The sequence below is a fragment of the Rhipicephalus microplus genome, chromosome 6 (genome assembly GCF_043290135.1).
Source record: "Rhipicephalus microplus isolate Deutch F79 chromosome 6, USDA_Rmic, whole genome shotgun sequence".
In the NCBI taxonomy this organism is placed as follows: Eukaryota; Metazoa; Arthropoda; class Arachnida; order Ixodida; family Ixodidae; genus Rhipicephalus; species Rhipicephalus microplus.
In genome coordinates this window covers 5,226,324-5,247,001 of record NC_134705.1, presented here as the reverse complement: position 1 = coordinate 5,247,001, position 20,678 = coordinate 5,226,324, and the positions used below count along the sequence as shown (strand labels likewise).

Below are 20,678 nucleotides of genomic sequence, written 5' to 3'. Positions count from 1 at the left end.
CTCTCGTTTAGTTCTTTCAGTGCTCACTAGATGGTGGGACCTGTAGCTGATGGTGAAAAGATGCAAGATGTTATAAACTAGACGGCGGTACTTGTAGTTGATGATGAAAGGTGCGAGATGTTATAAAATAGGAATGATGTCACATATGGCACGTGTCATTGGTGGAAGGCAATCGTTCGATTTAGTGCGGCGACGTACGCTAGGGGGAGCATTGTAATAAAATCGAGTAGGCAAAATGTACGGAAGATTCATGGTTTACCAGGTTTTCCTCCAGAGCTTCGCCCACTCATTATCATTCACTTCGTGGATATGGCGGCACTTTTTTTTCAAGACTAATTGCATAGCCCGCACTTCGAGCAGTTCTGTCGTCACGGGCCGCTGTGCTGCTCGCTGCTCAAGCACATACTCGCCGAGCAGCTCTTTAATTTGCGGAAACCGACCCTGCTGTGGTCCACTGAAGCCTTTGCGTGAAGCTTTGCTGTCGACAATCTTCTGCTTTTGTTTCCGCCGATCCCGCACGCACGTTTCGGGAACTCCGAACGACCACGATGCGGCCCGACTTTCGTCCGTTTCTGCACACGCGATGACTTTTCTTTTAAAAGCGGCATCGTGGTGCACTCGAGTTTTTGGAGTCAGCCCCTCCACACCGTCGATGCTAGTGCACTACTAGATGACGAACTCCTCAGCACACGTACGAAGTGCCGCACATGGGAAACACGTAGGCAGAAATGGCCGACGCGCCATGCCGACGCACGTAGGGGGCGGCCATTTTGGATTTGCCGATGGCAATAGATTGACCGTAATTTTTTTTTTGTTCGTACTCGATTCTAACGCGCATGCGATTTATGAACTTGCTTAACCAGAAAAAAGGTGCGCGTTAGATTCGAGTAATTACGGTAATCTGATACTGTCATCCTTCTTGGCAACAACGACAATAGGAGAAGCCCATTCTATAGCTTTAATCCGTTCTATGATGTCGAGGTCCAGGAGCCTGTGAAGCTCGGCAGACACTTGTGCCCGAAGAGAAAAGGGAAGATGGCGAAGCTTCGAAGATGCCCGCTCCACCTCTGGCTGTGTCTTAACTTTGTGTACGAATTCCGAAAGCGCAGAAAAGTCACGTTCTGAGCTGGTGTAAGGCTTCCATAATTGCACCGCGTGTCCTTTGTACCAATATCAGAGTGTGCCATATTCTCAACTACACTTCTCGTAGGAGAAATGCACGTTTGGAGGCACTGCAATATCGCACCTTCAATGCGTATCTTAAGTGCCTTTTGCCATCAAGGCCAATCAAACAAGTGCCTTGATGGACAACATAGAACAGGAGCTGCGCACTCCTACCTGTGAAAATAACGTCGGTCCAGAAGCAGCCAGGCACAGAGATTGCACGTTTTGAATAATCAAGCAAGGAAACGCGGGGAGCAGGTAAGAGTGACACGTTAGGGAACCTGTCAGTGAACACTTCGTCGGAGAGAATAGAGACGGATGAGCCCGAATCAACTAAAAGTGTCAACCTGACATCAGAAATTTGCACATTTATGTGGACCGCATCACGCGGCGAGTGATGGACGGTCACAACTTGCTTGGCATGATCTGGTGTTGAAGGAGCGTCGTCGAACTCAAGCTCTTGGACCTCTGCTTGCACAAACCGTTTCTGGTTACAAACGCGTTGAAAGTGACCTTTCCGACGGCAGAATAAGCAACGCTGGCCTATAGCTGGGCATCGAGACCATGAAGGGTTGTGGTTCTGGGAGCCACGACGAAAACAATGCGGTTAATGAGAAGTCACACTCTGTGACGCATGCGAGACGCTATCATGCGTTGACGGACTATCCTCTGCTTTCGGGCATGCACTTCCTTTCTTCAATGAGTGCTTAGCATGCGTATGTGAATGCTTCAAAACAGGCTGTACAGAAGCAGAAAACTCAATTTTTCGCTCAAACTGCAGTGCGACCTCAACTGCCCTAGTGAATGAAAGTGCAGAACATTCAAGTAGGAGACGCTCGCAGGCACGATTTGATGAAACGCCGGCCACAAACTGGTCACGAAAAGCATCGTCCTCAGAAACAGAAGAACAAGCTGATGTGAGCTCCCGCAACCCTGCAACAAAATCAGCAACAGACTTGCCTGTACTTTGGTACCGACGATGGAACCGGTGGCGTTCTACGACAACGTTGCTGGTTGACGCAAAGTGTTGCCTGAGCACCACGACGGCTACGTCAAAGACATTTGGTGTAGTTGGCGTCCCAGTTGCGTCGTGCTTGTCGGCAGACGCGGTTGGCGTTGTAGCTGCATCGGCTGGTAGTGTGTTGAAAATGCGCAGTCCCTCCATTCTAAGGCAGTGAATGAGGATGGCCCTGCGCCGCTCCGGCGAAAATTCGGTAGCTCCAGAAGCATGCAGGTACGTCTCGAACATGCTATGCCACTGCTCCTATGGCAGGGCTGGTTGGCCGGGGCTGAGCAGGAATGACGGTAGCGGGGTCAACCCAGAACAGCTCATGGTATATTGACCCTGGTCACACTGGCAAAAAAATTGATCTGCGGAGCAGAGCCCCGAAACGGTTGCGAAGCATCGTTACTTGCAGTTTACCTAGTCGCCATTGTAGTGTCTGCAGAGCGACCATGAACAGTTCGAAACATGGACTCGAAGGAGCTTTATTACTCGGGACACCTACATATATACAGGATAGAGACACATACACAACGCCCCCTCTTAAGTACAAAGAACAGAACGAAACTGAAATTAAAATCACATTAGAACAACCGCACCACAACACCTAATTCAAGAATTCATCACAGTCCAGACAAATACAAAGGTTATACCGAAATTTACACAGATGGCTCGAAAACAAAACACCATGTTGGCATTGGGATTGTAACAGGAGGAAGCGCTGTCAGTGTTAGACTACCAGAGTGCATGTCCATTTTCAGCGCTGAAATGTACGCCTCATGGGAAGCAGTAAAAATAATCATCACTTGTGAATACAGAAAAGCAATCATATACGCTGACTCATCAAGTTCAATAAAGGCGCTACATTTAAAATCTAAGTGCGAACCTTTAGTGATATCCTACATATGATTGTTTCAAATAATGAGAATATGACTGTCCGTTTCTGTTGGGTTCCAAGCCACACAGGGATACCAGGCAACGAAAAGGTGGACGAATGTGCGTCTTTAGCAGCACAGACATCAGTTAAAGATTCCCCTTAAAAATAGCCTACGTACTATTTTTGTAGCATTATCATCAAAATGGCAGCAAAAATGGGACTCCTACTTGAGTAATAAACTGCATTTGGTGAAGCCCACAGTGAGTGAATGGAAGTCATGTGCTCACCAAGAACAGTTCATTGAGGTTGTCCTATGCCGATTCCGCATAGGGCACACTTGCCTCACTCACAGCTTTTTGCTTAGAAGAGAAGATTTCTGGAATGCCAAAAATGTGAACAGCCAGTAACGGTTTTACATATTCTAATCACCTATTCATACATTGAAACGGAAAGATGAGAGCATTTCACAGCACTATACAAACACCACACACCGATGCACCCGAATCAAATTTTAGGAGACGATTCACTTGTTCCACTGTCTAACGTTATCAGTTTCCTAAAAGAAAGTAGATTCCTTCATAAGCTTTAAAATTAAAATGTATATACTGGTTATCACTAGGTACCTTGTGTTTGGAACAGCTTAGCCTGAGTCGCTCTTGCGCCAATAAACCCAATATAACTAACTGGACAATGTTAATGACAAAGAATTCAGCTACTTCTATGGTCGTGCCCCTGGAGAGAGCATCGTTTGCCCAATCATGACGTATGAAATGGACTAATTAGATTCATTCCTACTTGTTCAAACGGAGATTCAGGGGATTTTATTGGGTGGAGGAATCCTGCAGGTTTTGATGGAGGCGTTTTGCGTCTCTGGCAATCTCGACATGTCCTCACATGCTGTACAGCATTCAGTAACTTTGGCCAGTAGTACTTGGTGCGGATGCGAGCCAATGTTCTACTCACTCCGAGGTGTCTTGCTGCTGGGTTATTATGTCAGGCCGAAGGAACGACTAGTAGAAATTTTTCCCTGCTGTGCTCGAAGTTTCTCTTGTATAGAACGTTGTTTCTCATCAGGCACAGCGACAATCCCTGGATGAAAACTTGGGGAACACGTACGGGTTGCCCTTCCAGATGCTTGATCATCTGAAGCAACTCCGCGTCAGATCGTTGACATTCAGTCATGTCTGCTGTGCTGAAGGCTCCAAGAAACGGTAAGCTGTTTCCATCTTCCACAGATGCAGATTCGACTGGTGCACGTGACAATCAACATCGCTGTGCTTGCGGCCCAACTTGTACACCACTGTTATGTCGTGTTCTGGACACCTAAGGCTCCATCTAGCAAGTCGCCCAGAAGTGTCCTTTAGGCCTATGAGCCAGCACATTGAGTGATGGTCGCTCACTGCTCGAAATGGTCTACCATATAAGTACGATTGAAATTTTTGCATGGCCCATATTACCGCCAGGCATTCTTTTCTTGTCGCCGTGTAATTTATTTCAGCTCTCAAAAGAGTGCGACTAGCATATGCGATCACACTGTCCTCTCCGTTTTGCAGCTGCACAAAGACGGGGCCTAGTCCCAAATTGCTTGCGTCTGTGTGAATCTCTGTTTCGGCTTCTTCCTCGAAGTGTGCAAGGATGGGGTGGCTTAGGAGTCGCCGTCGTAGCTCATTGAACGCGTCTTCCTGCTCGCTTGTCTAGGTGAAAGGAGCGTCTTCTTTCGTCAGTCAGGTTAATAGTTCCGCTATCTTCGAGAAATCTTTGACGAATCGTCAGTAATATACGTAAAGTCCTAGGAATCGTCTCGCAGCCTTTTTATCCGTTCATCTAAGAAACTTTTTTACAGCTGCTATCTTTTCAGGGTTAAGTCGAATGCCTTCAGAGCTAATCACATGACCGAGGAAAAGCAGATAATGAAAACCAAACTGACACTTTTGGGGTCTTATCGTCAGCCCTGCTGAACTAATAGCTTCGAGCACAGTCCGTTGCCGTTCTACATGCTGATCCAAAGTGGCGGAAAAGATTACGATGTCATCGAAATAAGCAAGGCAGGTCTGCCATTTTGACCCGGACAGCGCAGTGTCCATTATCCGCTGAAATGTGATGGGTGTGGAAGACAGGCCAAATGGGAGTACTTTGGACTTGTACAGCTCATCTGAAGTGACGAATGCAGTTTTCTCGCCATCTCGTTTGTCCACCTCTATTTGGCAGTATCCGCTCTTGAGGTCCATAGAGAAAAAGAATTCGGCTCAAGGGTGTCATCGACCCTAGAAGTGGACAAACATCCCGCTTTGTGACTTTCGGTAGTCAACGCAGAATTGCAAAGTCTAGTCCTTTTTCTTTACCAGCACTACAAATGAGGCCCATGGGCTGGCTGATGGTTGAATTTATCGTCCCTATGCATTTCTTTAAATTGGCCTCTGATGACATCGCTCTTCTGGTGACACTCGGTGCGGGTTCTGGCAAATAGGTCTAACAGATTTATCGACTATGATGCGGTGTTTGGCAATGGACGTTCTTTGGACTTTCGATGACGGGGCATACTCCCGTATAAGACTCTCGATTTTCCGTTTCTACTTCGGTAATAGGGCTGCTTCGATGTCGATAGATGCGAGTATGGAATTTATGCCGTCAGGGTGTAGTGGTGTAGTCTTGGAAGAATTCGAATCCCTAATCGGAACGTAATCGTGCAGGTGACCTAAACAAGAATTTCCTTTGCAAGATGTTACACCTCATTAGGAAATTCGTAAGGAAGGCATTCGCGCACCAATCACGCAGCCTTACAATACCTCTTGCTGCACAGATTCCTTCGTCCAGTATTAGCCCAGTATTGCTTTCTGCCATTCCTTCATAGTCGTTGTATACACTGCTTCTTACGGTGACAACGATGATGGATCTTGGAGGTACTGTTACATCGTTGCCTGCAATCTGGAGCTCATCGAATCGTTTCTCACTCTCGAAAGTCGCAATGGCATGTTTCGCGGAGAACGAAACGCGCGTTTCCTGCAAGTTTATCACTGCGCCATTGGCCTGTAAAAAGTCCATTTCAATAATTACATCTCTTGAACACTCCGATAGGACAATAAAACTGGCGACACAGGCGACGCTGCGTAATCTGACTTGAGAAGTACGCATGAGTGACGCGTCGATAAGGTGTCCCCCGGTGGTTCGCACTTGCAGTCCTATTTAAGGGGTCAGCACTTTTTTAAGCGTTCTGGCAAATCTCGTGCTCATGACAGAATAGCCTGCGCTTGTGTCTACCAAAGCATTCGTTTCGTAGCCGTCTATAAGCACCGAAAAATCAGAACAGACGTTACCGTTTCCGTACGTAGTCTCGGGACCATCATTAGAATTCGAAATCGGCACTGGAGGCTGTGTTGAGGGGTTGCCGTTGAGATTCTAGAGCTCTTCTCGAACCACAGATCTAATGAGCTCTCGTAACACGTCGATGCCATTCCCAAAGACTGCTGACATCGCGTCTACAGATGCGACGTTCACATCCCAATTGTAGTGCTTCGCTCGCTGCTGCAGGGTATTTTCGACCGCTGTTGCCTCAGTGTGAAATTCGGCGACGTTTGACGGGGGGGGGGGCATCGGAGAAAACCAGCAAAAGTTTACTGCTTCATTCCATGCATCACATGCCAAAGTTTCTCGTCCTCACGTAGTTTGAATACAGCGTCTGTCTTGCGTCAATATTACACCACACTCGAAAACACAACAAGCAAAAGAACACACTCAAGGCGGCTTCGCCAACGCTTGATTTACCACAAGGGCCCCGGCGCGCAAATCGCGGTGTCACCCACCAGGGACCCACCGCTACAGACAATCGTTCGCACTAACCACCAAAAGAGAGCCGTTTATCTCTTGTGCACCGCCACTAGGCTTGCCGCCAGGCATCACCACGGGTGCTAGCGTTCTAACCATGATGAAGATGGTGGTTGATAATAAACGCTTGCAAGCACCACGCCACCTACTGATCCGTAATTGCTACCCGAAATGCGGCTTCTGTGCGAGACATGTGGGCCACGAGGCACAAACAACTTAACATGGGGTGTCAGCACCCTCGCAACGTGTAGAAATGAGCTTAACAGCGCATGTGCGAAACAAATTTTCGCGCTTACTGAAGCGATAAAAACAGAGCGGGTGCATTTAAAAAAAAAACCTTAACCTAAAGATATGTAGGACTTTAATTGAAGTGTGTAGTATGGCACTTGTTGCACACTTCTTTGTTGCCTACTTTCAGCGCGTGTAAGTTTCTACACTGAACTGTATTACACTGAACTGTAAATTTTTTTAGGTTTACATTACTATTATTATTATTATCATCATTATCGATTTGAAGTGTATAGGCTGCACATGCTTTGTTTTTAGCGCTTCAGTTTGTGCAAAAATTTATTTCGTGGATGCACTGTTAAGCTCATTTCTCTTCTGCTGTGATTATTATATCGTTAGGTGTGGAAAATGTGCTATGAGATGAGAAGTCTTCATTTACGGTTATTTCATATCTGTGTCGCGCGGGAGGACATGGATATATAAAGCATTGTTTCTGAAATGAATTTAGTTGTGAGCGTCGTGTCCATCTTGTTCCCTTTGTACCTGTCAGATGTTCAGCACAAGGATCGAAGTAGGTGCTCAGTACAACCCTGCCCATGAGTTCTGACTGACCTATACTGGACATGTAAAGTTTTCCGATACTGCTAAATTCTGCTGTTTCAAATTATTAAGCTCAATAGAATAGCTTGTAGTTGTTGTAGACCAAGCTACATTGAGCAGTACATGGGTGTGCTTGAATCATGCTACGGTTAGATTGTTGTGCGAAGAAATTATACAATTTTTTTATTGTATACTTCTATGAAGGTTCTTGCAGCATGAATAATTTAAAATGGTGTACGACCATAAAATCAATGGGCTTTATCAACAATAATCTTCTCTGCAGGAGGGATTTTACCGAAAAAGCATGGTGTCTCAGCATTTCGGTTCTGCTTTTGAATCGCAGCAACACCTTGTGTTTGAACACTTGTTGAATCAAATATGAGTTACTGCAAGTTTCATGAAGCACAAATTAGATTTCAGGTATAGATGACTGTATTTTAGTAACCATTCAAGAAATAAGATTGTCATCATACTCTTCATAAAACACAACTGCAGGCACTTTACACTGTGAAGCCCTGTGTTCTGAAAGTACGCATGTCATCATAACAGTTTTTCTGGGTAGTAAACAGCATGCATAGAAATTTTATACGGACTGTGTTTCCAGTACTTCAACTGGAGCATCACTGGAGAAACTCTGATTGATTCACACATATTCCGTGAGAACTTTAGACGGTCGGAGGCCACGGCTCCCGAAGAAAATTGTCGCATTCCGCATGAAAATGATGGAGTAGTAAGATATTTTCATCTTTTAGGGTATTCCAAGTGATGATGCATGTGTGTGTGTGTGTGCAATATCAATTTTGATCAACATATGGTGTAACTTTATTTATTTATTTGTTTATTTTATTTATTTATCGATGCTGCAGGCCAATATGCTGGACCATGCAGGAGGGGTAAATACAATAATACAATGACAAGGCATTCACAAAAAGACTAACAATGCAAGAAGAAAAACGTACAGTGCAAGATGCATGGGATTCACGACACAATCGCAAGAAATGTTTAAACACTAAATATTAAGAGAAGTGGTTTTCCTATTCTTTTGTAAAGGTTTCCGATTGTATGACGTGAACAGGAAAAGACATCCATTCTTTTATGGTGCGCAGAAAAAAAATGTTCATATGAGATTTGGTATTGGCGAATATAGGCGTGAAAGAAAAGCTGTGTCTGTGTTTAGTCGACCTTGTGTTATACAACCGCTGCATATTCAAGTTTTGAGCGCACAATTGCTTTGTATCCCAAAAGCTTTGTACTCGCCGGAGCTTTGCTAAGCTTTCGTTTCAAACGCCACAATTTGCGCAATGCTGAAGAGCATGTAAGAGATATATGATCTGACGAAGTAAGTTTGTCATTAAACGTGACGTCTAAGTATTTATAGTCTTCAACCTCGGTTATTATGGTGTCGTTCAGAATGTAAGAAAATATGCTAGGTTCTTTTTTTCTTGTTACTCGCATCAAAACTGTTTTTTGTACATTTATTTCCATTCCCCAAAGTCTACACCACTCTGAAATAGCTGTGACTGATTGCTGCAAGCTTTGGTGATCATTCTGCGAGGTAATTTCTTTAAATATGACACAGTCATCCGTAAATAAATATACAGGCACATCACTAGGGAGTTTTTTCGAGATATCATTTATATGGATCAGGAATAGGAGTGGTCCCAGTACGCTGCCTAGCGGCACGCCCGAGATTACATGGCGCACAACTTGTCAGGCTTAGAAACTAATATTTGTGCTAGAAAACGTTTTCTTAGTAACTGCTCCAAAATGTGGTGATGCGTTTCAAAAGCAAAGTTTTAGCTGCACTGAAGTGGCTTTGGACGATTGGAATCACTAAGGCACGCGGTCCGGTTTGTGTGTGACTGTTTCTCACATGAAATTGTGAGAAGATATTTCTAGGCACGGACAAGCAAAAAGTGTGAATTTACCAAATTTCTGCACTGGTATTAAGATGCCTTGAAATAGATTCGAAACATGGTGGGTTAATCAGAAACTAAAGAATTGTTTAGAATAACTAAATGTTTAAATTATTGGGAGTGTTTTTCGGCTTTGGTTGTCTGCAGCACTGTCGCAAGCTGCGGCTTCATTGACCAATCTAGCTGCATATTTGACAGTGCTCTACCAACAACGTTGGGATGAGAATACAAATCGGTGTCTTTTTTCTCTGAGCGTGTGATTGTCTCGTTGTTGAAAGAGCTTTCCTTGCGTCTCAAAAACTGCTTTTAGGGAACAGCCTGGCAGTCTGAGGTTGAAAGGAAGCTGTGAGACGTTTTTGGTATTATATGGTGTCATTGATAAACTTAGTAGCAGTAACTTGAAAACACTTTAGTTACTTTTGTTTCCCCTGAAGCAAACGGTAGTTACTTTACCGTTTGCTTCAGGGGAACACCATAAGCAGAAGCAAAAAGGATTCCCTTACTGCTTTCTTCAGTGCTAAGATGCATATAGCCGACATACCTTTTTGCACCATCATTAGTGAGCGTGGAACTTGGCAATATCAGGTTAGCATTTTTTTGCTCAAAGCCCTAAAACTTCTTGTAGTTCATGACCCTTTCTTGACAAAAAATTCTGATGATGTATTTGGGTTTTTCTGAGGAAACCATCAAATAGGCAACCTTTTTTCCGTAGATGTGTCATTGATAAATTTAGTAGCAGTAACTTGAAAACACTTTAGTCACTTTACCGTTTGTTCAGGGGAACACCAGTTGAACACCACTGTATAATTTTGAAAGGATAGCCAAAGTGGGTCTAGAAAAGAAAGGTTTTATGAGAGACAGATTGCTGGTGGAGATCTGTTGTTGCTTACTGTGCATTTTTGTACAATGGTAGGCAATTTAAAAAGTGAAGTCTTATTGGTGGATCCTTGGTTACTTGTTATGAAGACGCAATTATGAGCATAAGCTGAATCTGAATGGCCTGTTGGGGTTTGTCATGCCAGTCTTGCGAGATTCTGCAGCGTCCGAAACAAGATGTTGTGAGCTCTATGAATTATTCGCAAGCATGCCTTTGTCTTAAAAGGTACCTGCAATACTTTTTGAGCTTGGTTGGAGTTGAGGCTCCTAAGAACATGCGAGTCAAATACTATAGTGCTGCACGCGGCCTGGAATCCACTATAAATTCCCAATGTCAGTAAGCGATTGAAAATTGCATTCTCTCGACAAATGATGTCACAAGTTGAAAAGATCACTCGTCACAGCCATTGTATCAGTCATTGGCTGATTTGAGCACGGCACGCTCAGTCATTACAGGGGCCGTGACTTGTTTACGTGTGCACATGCAATCGCACTGAAAAGCCGCACATTCACAGAAAAAAAAAGAAAAAAGTGCTCAAGGTCACAATGCCTGGGTGATGTATTTTCTTTTCCAGTGCCATCCCTCCCTGCTTAGTCTCCTGCGCCTTCGTCGAGACGAGAGAATGTAATTGCAGCTTGGAACAAATCTTTGTAACTCTGCTATTACTGGATGGATTCCGCAGATTTTCGCGACTGTAACTCTGCTATTACTGGATGGATTCCGCAGATTTTCGCGACGGTGAATCTGTGAGGCTCCTTTAGTGAATCCATTCTATGGCTACCTGAAAAAGTTAGTGATGCTACCGCTGCTCGAATCGTGCCAATTCCCCTGGCTGCTACACGCTGCTACATTTCCTCAAAATTTGGAGAGTGTGCAGCCAACCTGTGCCAAAAGGTGTGCTGCGACTTTCAGAAACGAAACTACTTGAGGTTCTCCCATTTAAAATAGCTTTGCGGTGCACCTTTTGCCACTTTTGCTGCTCCAAGAGCTGCTCCAAAGCACCCTAAGCCAGTAGCATCACTGCTAAGTGCTGGAGAGTCACTGGTGACTGGTAACCTCTGCCTTGGAAGCTGTGCTTGTCACTGCTGCTAGGTTCTTCATTGACTGATGCTGTGCACACGAAGACAAGTACTGGACAGGTGCTGTTCTTTCTTGCCACGCTGCACCAACCCAAGATAGACACATGCCAGCTAACTCTATTTTCCATTCTTAGCCAGAATCTGTTGTTTTTGGTGGGCAAGTTTGCCGTCTTGTAAGGTTCAAACTCCCCGGTGTGTTCACAATGGTCGTTGTGCAGCTGCCCGACAAGACAATCCCGAGCCTGGTGAAGTACTACTACTCGTGGAAGAAGACACGCACGCGCACCAGCCTGATGGACCGGCAAGCGCGCCGGCTGGCCGGATCTCGCGAGGATGGCAGGTGGGAGACGATGCACCCGTGCCGCCCCTCCTCTGCCTGCCTTCTGCGCTCCTGCGTCGTCGTTGCTGCCCCATCCCAACAGTTTGTGGCTCCTCCGGCTGCTGCCTTCCTTTTTCTTTTTTTTTGTGGTGGTGATGCATTGCATGCCTTTCAGTCTGTCCTCCTCGCTTCTGTGCGCCCGTCCCCGACATTTCTCTCTTCTTATTTTTTCCTTTGGGTGAGATGCTGTCCTCTTGTACCACGTTGTCTGCTTGTTCTAACCTCGAGCTGTCTGTCACCATTGGCGTTACTGTTTAGTTATGCAGTGCTCAAACCCATAGGCATAATATTTGTTGTGCAGATTTATCTGCTGCTTGGCAGAAGTACTCCAGTATTGTTCACTGCAAAGGAACATACTCTAGTCATCGGCAGTAGTGGTTCCTGAATTTGGTGAAAGCACCCAGTTTAGAATAAACATGGGTGCTTTCACCAAATTCAAACTGCTATAGCGCATTACTATAAAAAATAAATAGCCGAGCATACTGATGCAAGGGGACAGAGCGCTCTGTCCTCACCTGTTGGTCTGCTTGGCCATTTATTCTTTACCGTAATGCGCTATACCAGTTTAAGTGCAACAAACTGACTCTCCTGAATTTCAACACTTGTGGGTCCGCCAAAGCCATTTCATGGTTCTGTGAATGCGCACTGTGTGAATAGCAGGGGCATTCTGCGTGAAACTTCTTCACGCACAGAATGACTTGCCTGCCTCTCTTGTTGCCAAAAGTTGGACTGTGGGCTATTGAAGTGGACATTGATAATGGACATGACGTGTGTAAATTTATAGCACATGAATGTCCACATGAGGTAGCTTCAATACGAGCTCATTTACAAACATACAGCATCCTAAACGTCTTTCCTTTATGTGTACATTCGTGGTTGGTGTTTGTTTTGCTCATCCCCAACGTCTGTTTCGTAATTAAAGCAAGCACTTAGATACTCATCGCAGGCACTGCTTTGTGCACCACACATGGGCTGCATACACAAGCGCAGTGGTGCTTTATAACGAAGGCTTTACTAGGCACAACTGGCATGTAACATCCCCTCTACAGAAAAAAAAAAAACGAAGGCTTTTGTATGGCGAGTACTTTGTTTGTGTAAAGCAAAGGGCTCAAAGTGCCTAAGCAGTGAGCATGTGGTTAGTACACGCCCTGCAGAGAACCAGAGTAAAGTCCTTGATTCGGCTATATTATTAAGAGTTCTTCGTCAAGTGCCATGGTCCTTACGTATACAACTGCCAACCGATATTCCGGACCTGGCGGGGATCGCAATGCAGTCCAAAAAAACGGTCAAGTCATGAAACTGAAGTTTATTTGGATCATGAAAGCCTAAAAAAAAAAATCCTCTATAATGCTTTGCTTCATGCTGTTCTTGGGAATGGGCTGAATTGGTTCTCTTTGGTCTACGGTAGCATCTGTGGCAAACATGCTGGCAATCGCTGCCGCCGCCCAGCGGGCGGTAAAGTTGGTGGCTCCATGGAACGAAGCAAACAAAACTTTATGTATCGGCTGTCCGTGCTGGGTGACAGTGGCCACTAGGACACTCTATCGTTCTTTGGTGCGCTGCTACCTGCTTTGTTCTATTCACCAGTCGCACCAAGCACGAGCACAAAAAAGCGCAAGGGTGCACCGTCACTAATCAGATGACATGCGAGCGACCATGAAATATGCGGAGGTGTATGTATGCGGAGAGTATGCCAGTTGCGAAAAGATGCATGCAACATCCCACCTGTTTGGTAAGATTTAACTACACAGTCTGGGCTTCTTTTTTCCTGCACCGACATTACTCAGTAGGTGAGCCTCCAGCATGTCGCGACCATCAAAGCACTACCGTTGCAGCCGCGATCGAACCCGCGTGTTCCAGGTCAGTCACCGAGCGCCGTGACCATGGAGTGCTGTTAAGCAGTTGTGAACAGTAGCGTGTATGTGACGTGCACGACAGCTCAAACACAATTGGCAAACCACAAACACCACCACGTGCGCAATGACGACCAGAAGAACTAATGCCCAGAAAGTCAAAACCACCTACTGGTTAATAAAGATGACGATAAGGCTGACTGAAAAAGAAATGTCTTGCCGTTTTGCTAGCCAAGGAAGATCAGACATGGCTTCAGAAACTAAAAGAATGTGCGTGCTTCTGATCTTGGAGGCCACACAATTAGCCACTGCAAGCAAAACTCTATCGAGCATATAAAAAATCCAATATGGCGGCTTTCAAAATCAAGTAGCATAGCTTAATAAAAAAAACGATTTAGTCCGGAAAATCAAACTTTGGAGCAAAAATTCGTCGAGCAAATATGTCGGTGCAGTGGGAACCTTGATGGAGCATTTGTGAAGTTGGACGTATCCAACAAGTTTCTTGGTGACTGTTGAGGTGATTGCTGCATTGCAAAAAAGCATACATGCAGGTGTGGCCACAGTGTGGTCTCGGTTAGGCAGTTCGAGAGGCGCCACTCTCTATTTTTTTGGCCGTGTTTGCATTGAAGAACCTTCACAGAAGTCTGGAGAGATACAGTGCTGGGGTTCTGTGGCACTTTGTTAAAGGTGCTCTTGGAGGTCAGCCAGGACCCCTGTACCCTTGTTTCATGCTTCATCTGCAACAGGCTTCTTGCACTCGATGCAACGAAAAATAGTTCATTGTTCTGGCCACCTGTGAGAAAATTATTAAGGCGAGAAGTAGTTTGAGATATTTCATGCCTTACAAAAAAAGCAGTGTTAAACATTTGTCGGTACGCAGCTGGATAACTTTGTTTCCAGGTGACGTGACGCATGGGCTGTCTGTGCTGGGTGACAGTGGCCACTAGGACTTTTTATCTAGTGGTTCCTCGACACCACAGAGTCGTTCTTTTGTGCGCTATCCGCTTTGTTCTGTTCGCCAGTCGCACCAAGAACGAGCACAAAGAAGCGCAAGGGTGCACCGTCACTAATCGGATGACACGGGAATGACCATGAAACACGCGGAGGTGTATGTTTCGCTGGCCGAACTTCTTGCGTAGTGTCCACGGCATTGCACCTCATGTGTGTAAAACGTAGTGTAGTAGAGTCATTGAGATGGCGTGGCTTGCCTGCTCTGTGCTGTCCAATTCCGGATGGAGTGTAAGCATGCGTTGTTCAAGATCCAATAAACTTTCAGCGTCTCAGTTTGTCATATTATGGAGGGACAAGTGTGATAACTACGTCGCCTAGTTGGTATTAAACGTGCACTGGTCTCCGATGATGGCACGGGAATGACGAGGGGTTCAACAAGTTTGGTGAAATGGGGATAAAGGTTTTGAAAAAATATATATACAACAGTTTCCCGAAAAAGTGAAGCATTGAATGTGTTGGCAACAAATCATGATGGTATACAAAGTGAGGCTAGCAGCAGCTGCTTTTTTTTTTTTTTGATCTGGCCCAACTCTACAAAGCAAAGAAGCAATTGTCATGCGGAATGAAGTGGTGAGGCATGTGACACATTTGTAGGTGGCTCTTGTTCCACAGTTGTTGCTCAAGCTTTGCTTCGCCCTAGATGAACTCTACTGGGGAGCTCTTGGAAGCCAACAGTTACTTAGGCTAGCCAGATATGATTGTGCGTGAAGCCATGTTTGAGTGAGTCCATGCTTCTTGAGCTTACTTGTACAGCATTCCTGCTTTGGATGCGTCAATCTGCGAGAGGTTGCTTAGAAAAGCATGTTGATCGAGTTGCTTTTATAGTGAGCACTGCCAGGCACGTCTTAGGCTCGCCCTGGAAATAAAGAAAAGATTTAGCACACAACGAAGACACATTTCTAGAGTGTTTGTTTTATTATCATCATTCACAAACTACGCCCTCTAATGTCCTTTAAGAGGGCTCCTAAGATGTTGGAACATGGTGCTGTTGGTGTCTTTGCGTTGTTTTCAGGATTGTGTGGGTTCTCTTGCCGTAGACAAACCATGGCTTTGTCTGTCACCATGTTTGTTAGTGGCGTCCATCGCAGTGCTTTGTTCGCACCCTCGGCGTATTTGTCTTGTGTTCATTTGAAACAGTTGAGCTGCATTCACACAATGTACATAATTTCAAATTGGCCACAGGATGTATGACTTGCATCAGGTCTCCCTGCAGCTAGCATGGCAGCAGAGAGAAAGAAAAAGAAAAATAGCAGAACTCATTACCTATCCGTACTCCCCTGCATGAACCCAGTGCAAATTCATTGGAATGCTTATCTTGAAATCCTTTTACTTTCATATTCTGTTTTGGTTTTCCTGATAGTATGGGTTATTTGACCTTGGCTAGCAAGCTGCAGCCACAAAAATTTTGTCTCTTCGCAAGGGTTGGGACATCCAACAATGTTGATAGGGAAGGGCTGAGTTTGAATAAAATGCCATCTAATGCTGCAGCTTGAAAGTAGGCTGTTCTCGTGGGTCATATAAGCTGCGCCAGCTTTGAAGATGGTTTTTCTTGTGAGGAAAGAAAACCATATTGCCAAGTTCCATTTCTCAAGTTTTGTTATCACCCCAAAACACTACACAATTCTCAGCGCAAACCGCGCCTGTAGTTTTCGAGAAGCTTCCGGGCTTTAGTAGATGATTTCGATAAGATCACGCCCACTCTGCGAACAGTACAGATTATTCTGTAACCTACGCCACCGCCAGCGATAACGCTAGAACATTCGATGGCAAGAGTATAAATGCCGACACACTCCGCCGCTTGTCAGTAATTGATCGACGGCTGACACTCCGTTCATTGCTATCTGTGCAACACTGCTATTGTAATCGGACTTTCCGTTTACCGGGCACAGGTTCGCCCAAATAATCAGTTAAATCCCAACACAAAGTATCCTGTCTTCGGCCACGTCGCGACCCCGTGACAATATCAATTTCTATCTCCAGGATGATTAAAATGCTTACTCCAATTCTTAAATATAGTTTCTGTGTTGCAGTTTATGTTTCAGCACATGCTGAAAAAGAACTTCTCAAGAGCAGTCACATCCTGGTAACTTGGCCAAATAAAGCATTATTAAATGTAATAATACATAAGAAATTATTATGGGAACCATTGAACTTAAGCCACAAAGTCATAAAAAATGTGAGACAAATGTGCAGGTCAGGTCTGTGTGCTTTGGCATTCTGCCATTTTGGAAATTGGGATCGGATGACTACCACCCATCTTTCTGGTGTGCTCGGTCCCTGCAAGGGGGTCAGGGAGTACGGATACGGTCACCGCATTTGGTATTCATCAATACCGATTTTTCATAGATAATTGAAGTTTCATACCTCACGATTATATGAACACATTTCTTTCACTTTTCAGTTGAAATGAAAAAGGTAGCGTTGGTGGCACTACATACAAGATAAAGTTCCAATATACAGTAAGGCCTCGCTAATTCGAACTCACTGGTACCACGTGAAATCTTTGAATTAAGTGGGTTTTCGAATTGACAGAACATACAAGATGTAGGACGCAAGGTACTTGAAATTATTCAAGGTAATTAGGGCTGATCTTTTGCTGTGCCAGCTGGCTTGTAGCTCTGCAATATTTGATCTTAATTTAGCCGCAAACAGAATAAGGGGGAGCCCCACTGCTGCCACAGAAAAAATAAAGATGCTGTCGTGATCAACTGATATGCGCACCTTTGCAAAAGGCAGTAACCTTGGTAAGGGGGCCCGTCATTGTAGCGATGCAGCTATAGTGACGAATCCCGTCATTGTAAAGTTCTATGATTGTATGGAGGGGGGCCCGTCACTGCAGTGTTATGGTAAAAAAAAAGAGGGGTAGAGGGCTGTTGCTGTAAATTGGTAGTCGTTTTAGATGCCATCATTTAGCTATTAAGTTGGCGCAACGGGCTGACGCGTAATTGAGGATGCGGGCGTGCCGCAATCATCAGTTCGAATCCCTTTTTGTTATCTTTATTTTTAATTTTCTTGATTGATTTGATTGATTGATATGTGGGGTTTAACGTCCCAAAACCACTATATGATTATGAGAGACGCCGTAGTGGAGGGCTCCGGAAATTTAGACCACCTGGGGTTCTTTAACGTGCACCCAAATCTGAGCACACGGGCCTACAACATTTCCGCCTCCATCAGAAATGCAGCCGCCGCAGCCGGGATTCAAACCCGCGCCCTGCGGGTCAGCAGCCGAGTACCTTAGCCACTAGACCACCGCGGCGGAGCATTTTTTTTTTTAATTTTCTTATAGTAATGGTTCAATGCTGACGTTACTGCTTCCAAGAAGTCGTAAGTTTGCTTTTTAGCTAGAAAATCACGTCGCTGTTTGTGAAGGTTGTTAGTAGGTACGTAGTTGGTGTGCAAAATAACGTGTTTGTTGGTGTGCGACTTCATTTCAAGTCACGCTTATCAAGTTAGCGTTTCTCATTCTTTTCTGCTTTCTATATTGTTTCGAGTGACGTTGCCTATTTTAAAGGCAACATCCTATAGTGGAGCGACGGTAGGAGCCGCTGGCCAGCGAGAATCTGGACGATCAGCTTAGTCGAGGTTGTTGGTAACAGACCCAGCTCGCTTAGTGGCAGCTGCCGCAGAGCCTTGGCCTGAGCTTTCGCCGCCACGAAATCCACTGCAGTACCGCATGTGTAGTCAGTTTTCACCGCCACCATTAAAAGTGCATGCACAGCACTACTGCATTGAGGCAATTAATACAGTGCCGTAATGATGTAATTATGAGGTGGCCCGTTTTAACAAGGCTGCTGATAGTGACGGGCCTCGACATAGTTGCTGCTGTTTGTGCTCTTACTGAAGTAATTGGAGAAGTCTTTATTTGTTGTTTTTTACTTTACTGCTGCGCGAGGTGAGTGCATTCAAGCTACCACCTACGGCTATCTTCCCTCATTGTAGGATACATCGACGCTGCTAGATGCATGTTCATTCTTGCGTATTCGTTTCATCAACTCGGTCACATCTTGTGGTCTACCCAGGCCCGCAGCCCCACCAGCCAGCACTTGCAAATGTAAGCATCCATACGACCAGTCACGCCCACCATTTCGGCTCACTCGCATTTTAGTCATCGAGAACGATACGGAACACGTGTGCCTCCCGCAGGATAAGTGTTCTCTTAGGAGGGGAAAACAGCTACAGAAAGCGTATCACCGTGCGAGTATCTGCTGCATCATAGAAAGCTCGAATGTCTATCTACGTTTGCATATTTGACTGTCACACAGCTGATCACTGTTGTTAATTTTTTTGCGTCAACTCTTGCCAAAAATGGACAAATTGACATAACTTTTCTAGACTTCTGAAAAGCTTTCGACACTGTCCTCACGATAAACTAATTCTGAAACTTGAAAACGCAGGAATACTAGGATTGTCAATTTCTTGGGTTGCTTCATATCTGACAAACCGGCATCAATTCATGGAAATTAATGGTGAAAAAATCGGGCTCACTTCCAGTCACATCAGGTGTGCCGCAGGGCAGTGTGCTCGACCCTCTCCTTTTTATTATTTACATTAACGACATTGTTACTATAGTTGAAGGTGGTGTCCAGATTCGATTATTTGCCGATAATTGCGTGCTTTTTAAAGACATTAATTCTATCAATGATCAAGTTAGCTTACATAATAGCCTAAATAATATTCTTGAATGGTGCATGCACTGGGGAATGGCACTAAACACAGACAAAAGCATACTACCGTAATTACTCGAATCTAATGCGTACCTTTTTTTCCATTTAAGCGGGTTCATAAATCGCATACGCTTTACAATCAAGTGCGGAAAGAAAAAAATGAATACAGTCATTCTATTGCCATCAGCATTTCGAAAATGGCCGGCTCTTACGTGCGTCAGCGTGGCGCGTCGACCAGTTCTGCCATTCTGTTTCCCGCGTGCAGCGCTTCATACGTGGGCTGAGGACTTCGTCATCTTGTAGTGCATTAACATCGACGGCATAGAAGGGCCGACTCCGAAGACTCGACGAGTGCACCACAATACCGCTTTTAAAAGAAAAGTCATTGCGTGTGCAGAAACGTACGGGAATCGGGCCTCATCGGGGTCGTTCAGAGTTCCCGAAGCGTGTGTGCGAGACTGGCAGAAACAAAACCAGAAGATTGTCAACAGCAAAGCTTCACGTGAAGGCTTCAGTGGACCACAGCAGGGTTGGTTTCGGCAAATTGAAGAGCTGCTCGCCGAGTATGTGCTTGAGCAGCGAGCGGCACAGGAGCCCGTGACGACAGAACTGCTTCAAGTGCAGGCTATGCAGTTAGCCTTAGGAAAAAGGCCAACGCGAAGCCAGTTCAAAGCGAGCAGGTGCTGGCTAACTAACTTTATGAAGAGGAAAGGCTTTTTCCTCCGAAGGTGAACGGGCATATGCCAAAAGTTGCCGGAGGAGTACAAAAAAAAAAAAAGCTTCACAATTTTCAGAGGTTCGTCCTAAACTTGCTGCACAACAACGGCTACCTGCTTGGGCAAATTGTAAATGCCGATCAGACACCTCTTTACTTCGAAAGGCCTGGCACCATAACCGTCAAGAAAAAGGGGGCAACGCAAGCTCGCGTACTGGCATAGGGCCACGAAAAAACTAGTGCGACCGCAATGCTCTGTTGCACGTCAAATGGGCACAAGCATTCTCCGTACCTGATATTTAAACAGAAGACACTCCCGAAAGGAGTCGTTTTCCTGAGTGACGTGATCATGCGGCCCAACGAGAAAGGTTGGATGACAACAGACCTGGTGGCCGATTGGATCCATCACGTCTGGCGGAAGCGGCCGGCGCCGGTTTGGGCCTGTGAGCTATGCCCGTGCTCGACGCATTCAGGTGCCATCTCGTCC

General features: G+C 45.3%; 1 protein-coding gene across 2 annotated transcripts in view; it reads left to right on the top strand.

The window, feature by feature from the left end:
* LOC119167764 (REST corepressor 1) overlaps window positions 1-20,678 on the top strand; it is a 276,247-nt gene that overhangs the window by 82,159 nt on the left and 173,410 nt on the right. For both annotated transcript variants that reach the window (XM_075865775.1, XM_037419292.2), the window contains one exon: window positions 11,785-11,906. In XM_075865775.1, the coding sequence (XP_075721890.1) occupies window positions 11,785-11,906 (122 nt within the window). The remainder of the gene's footprint in view (window positions 1-11,784; window positions 11,907-20,678) is intronic.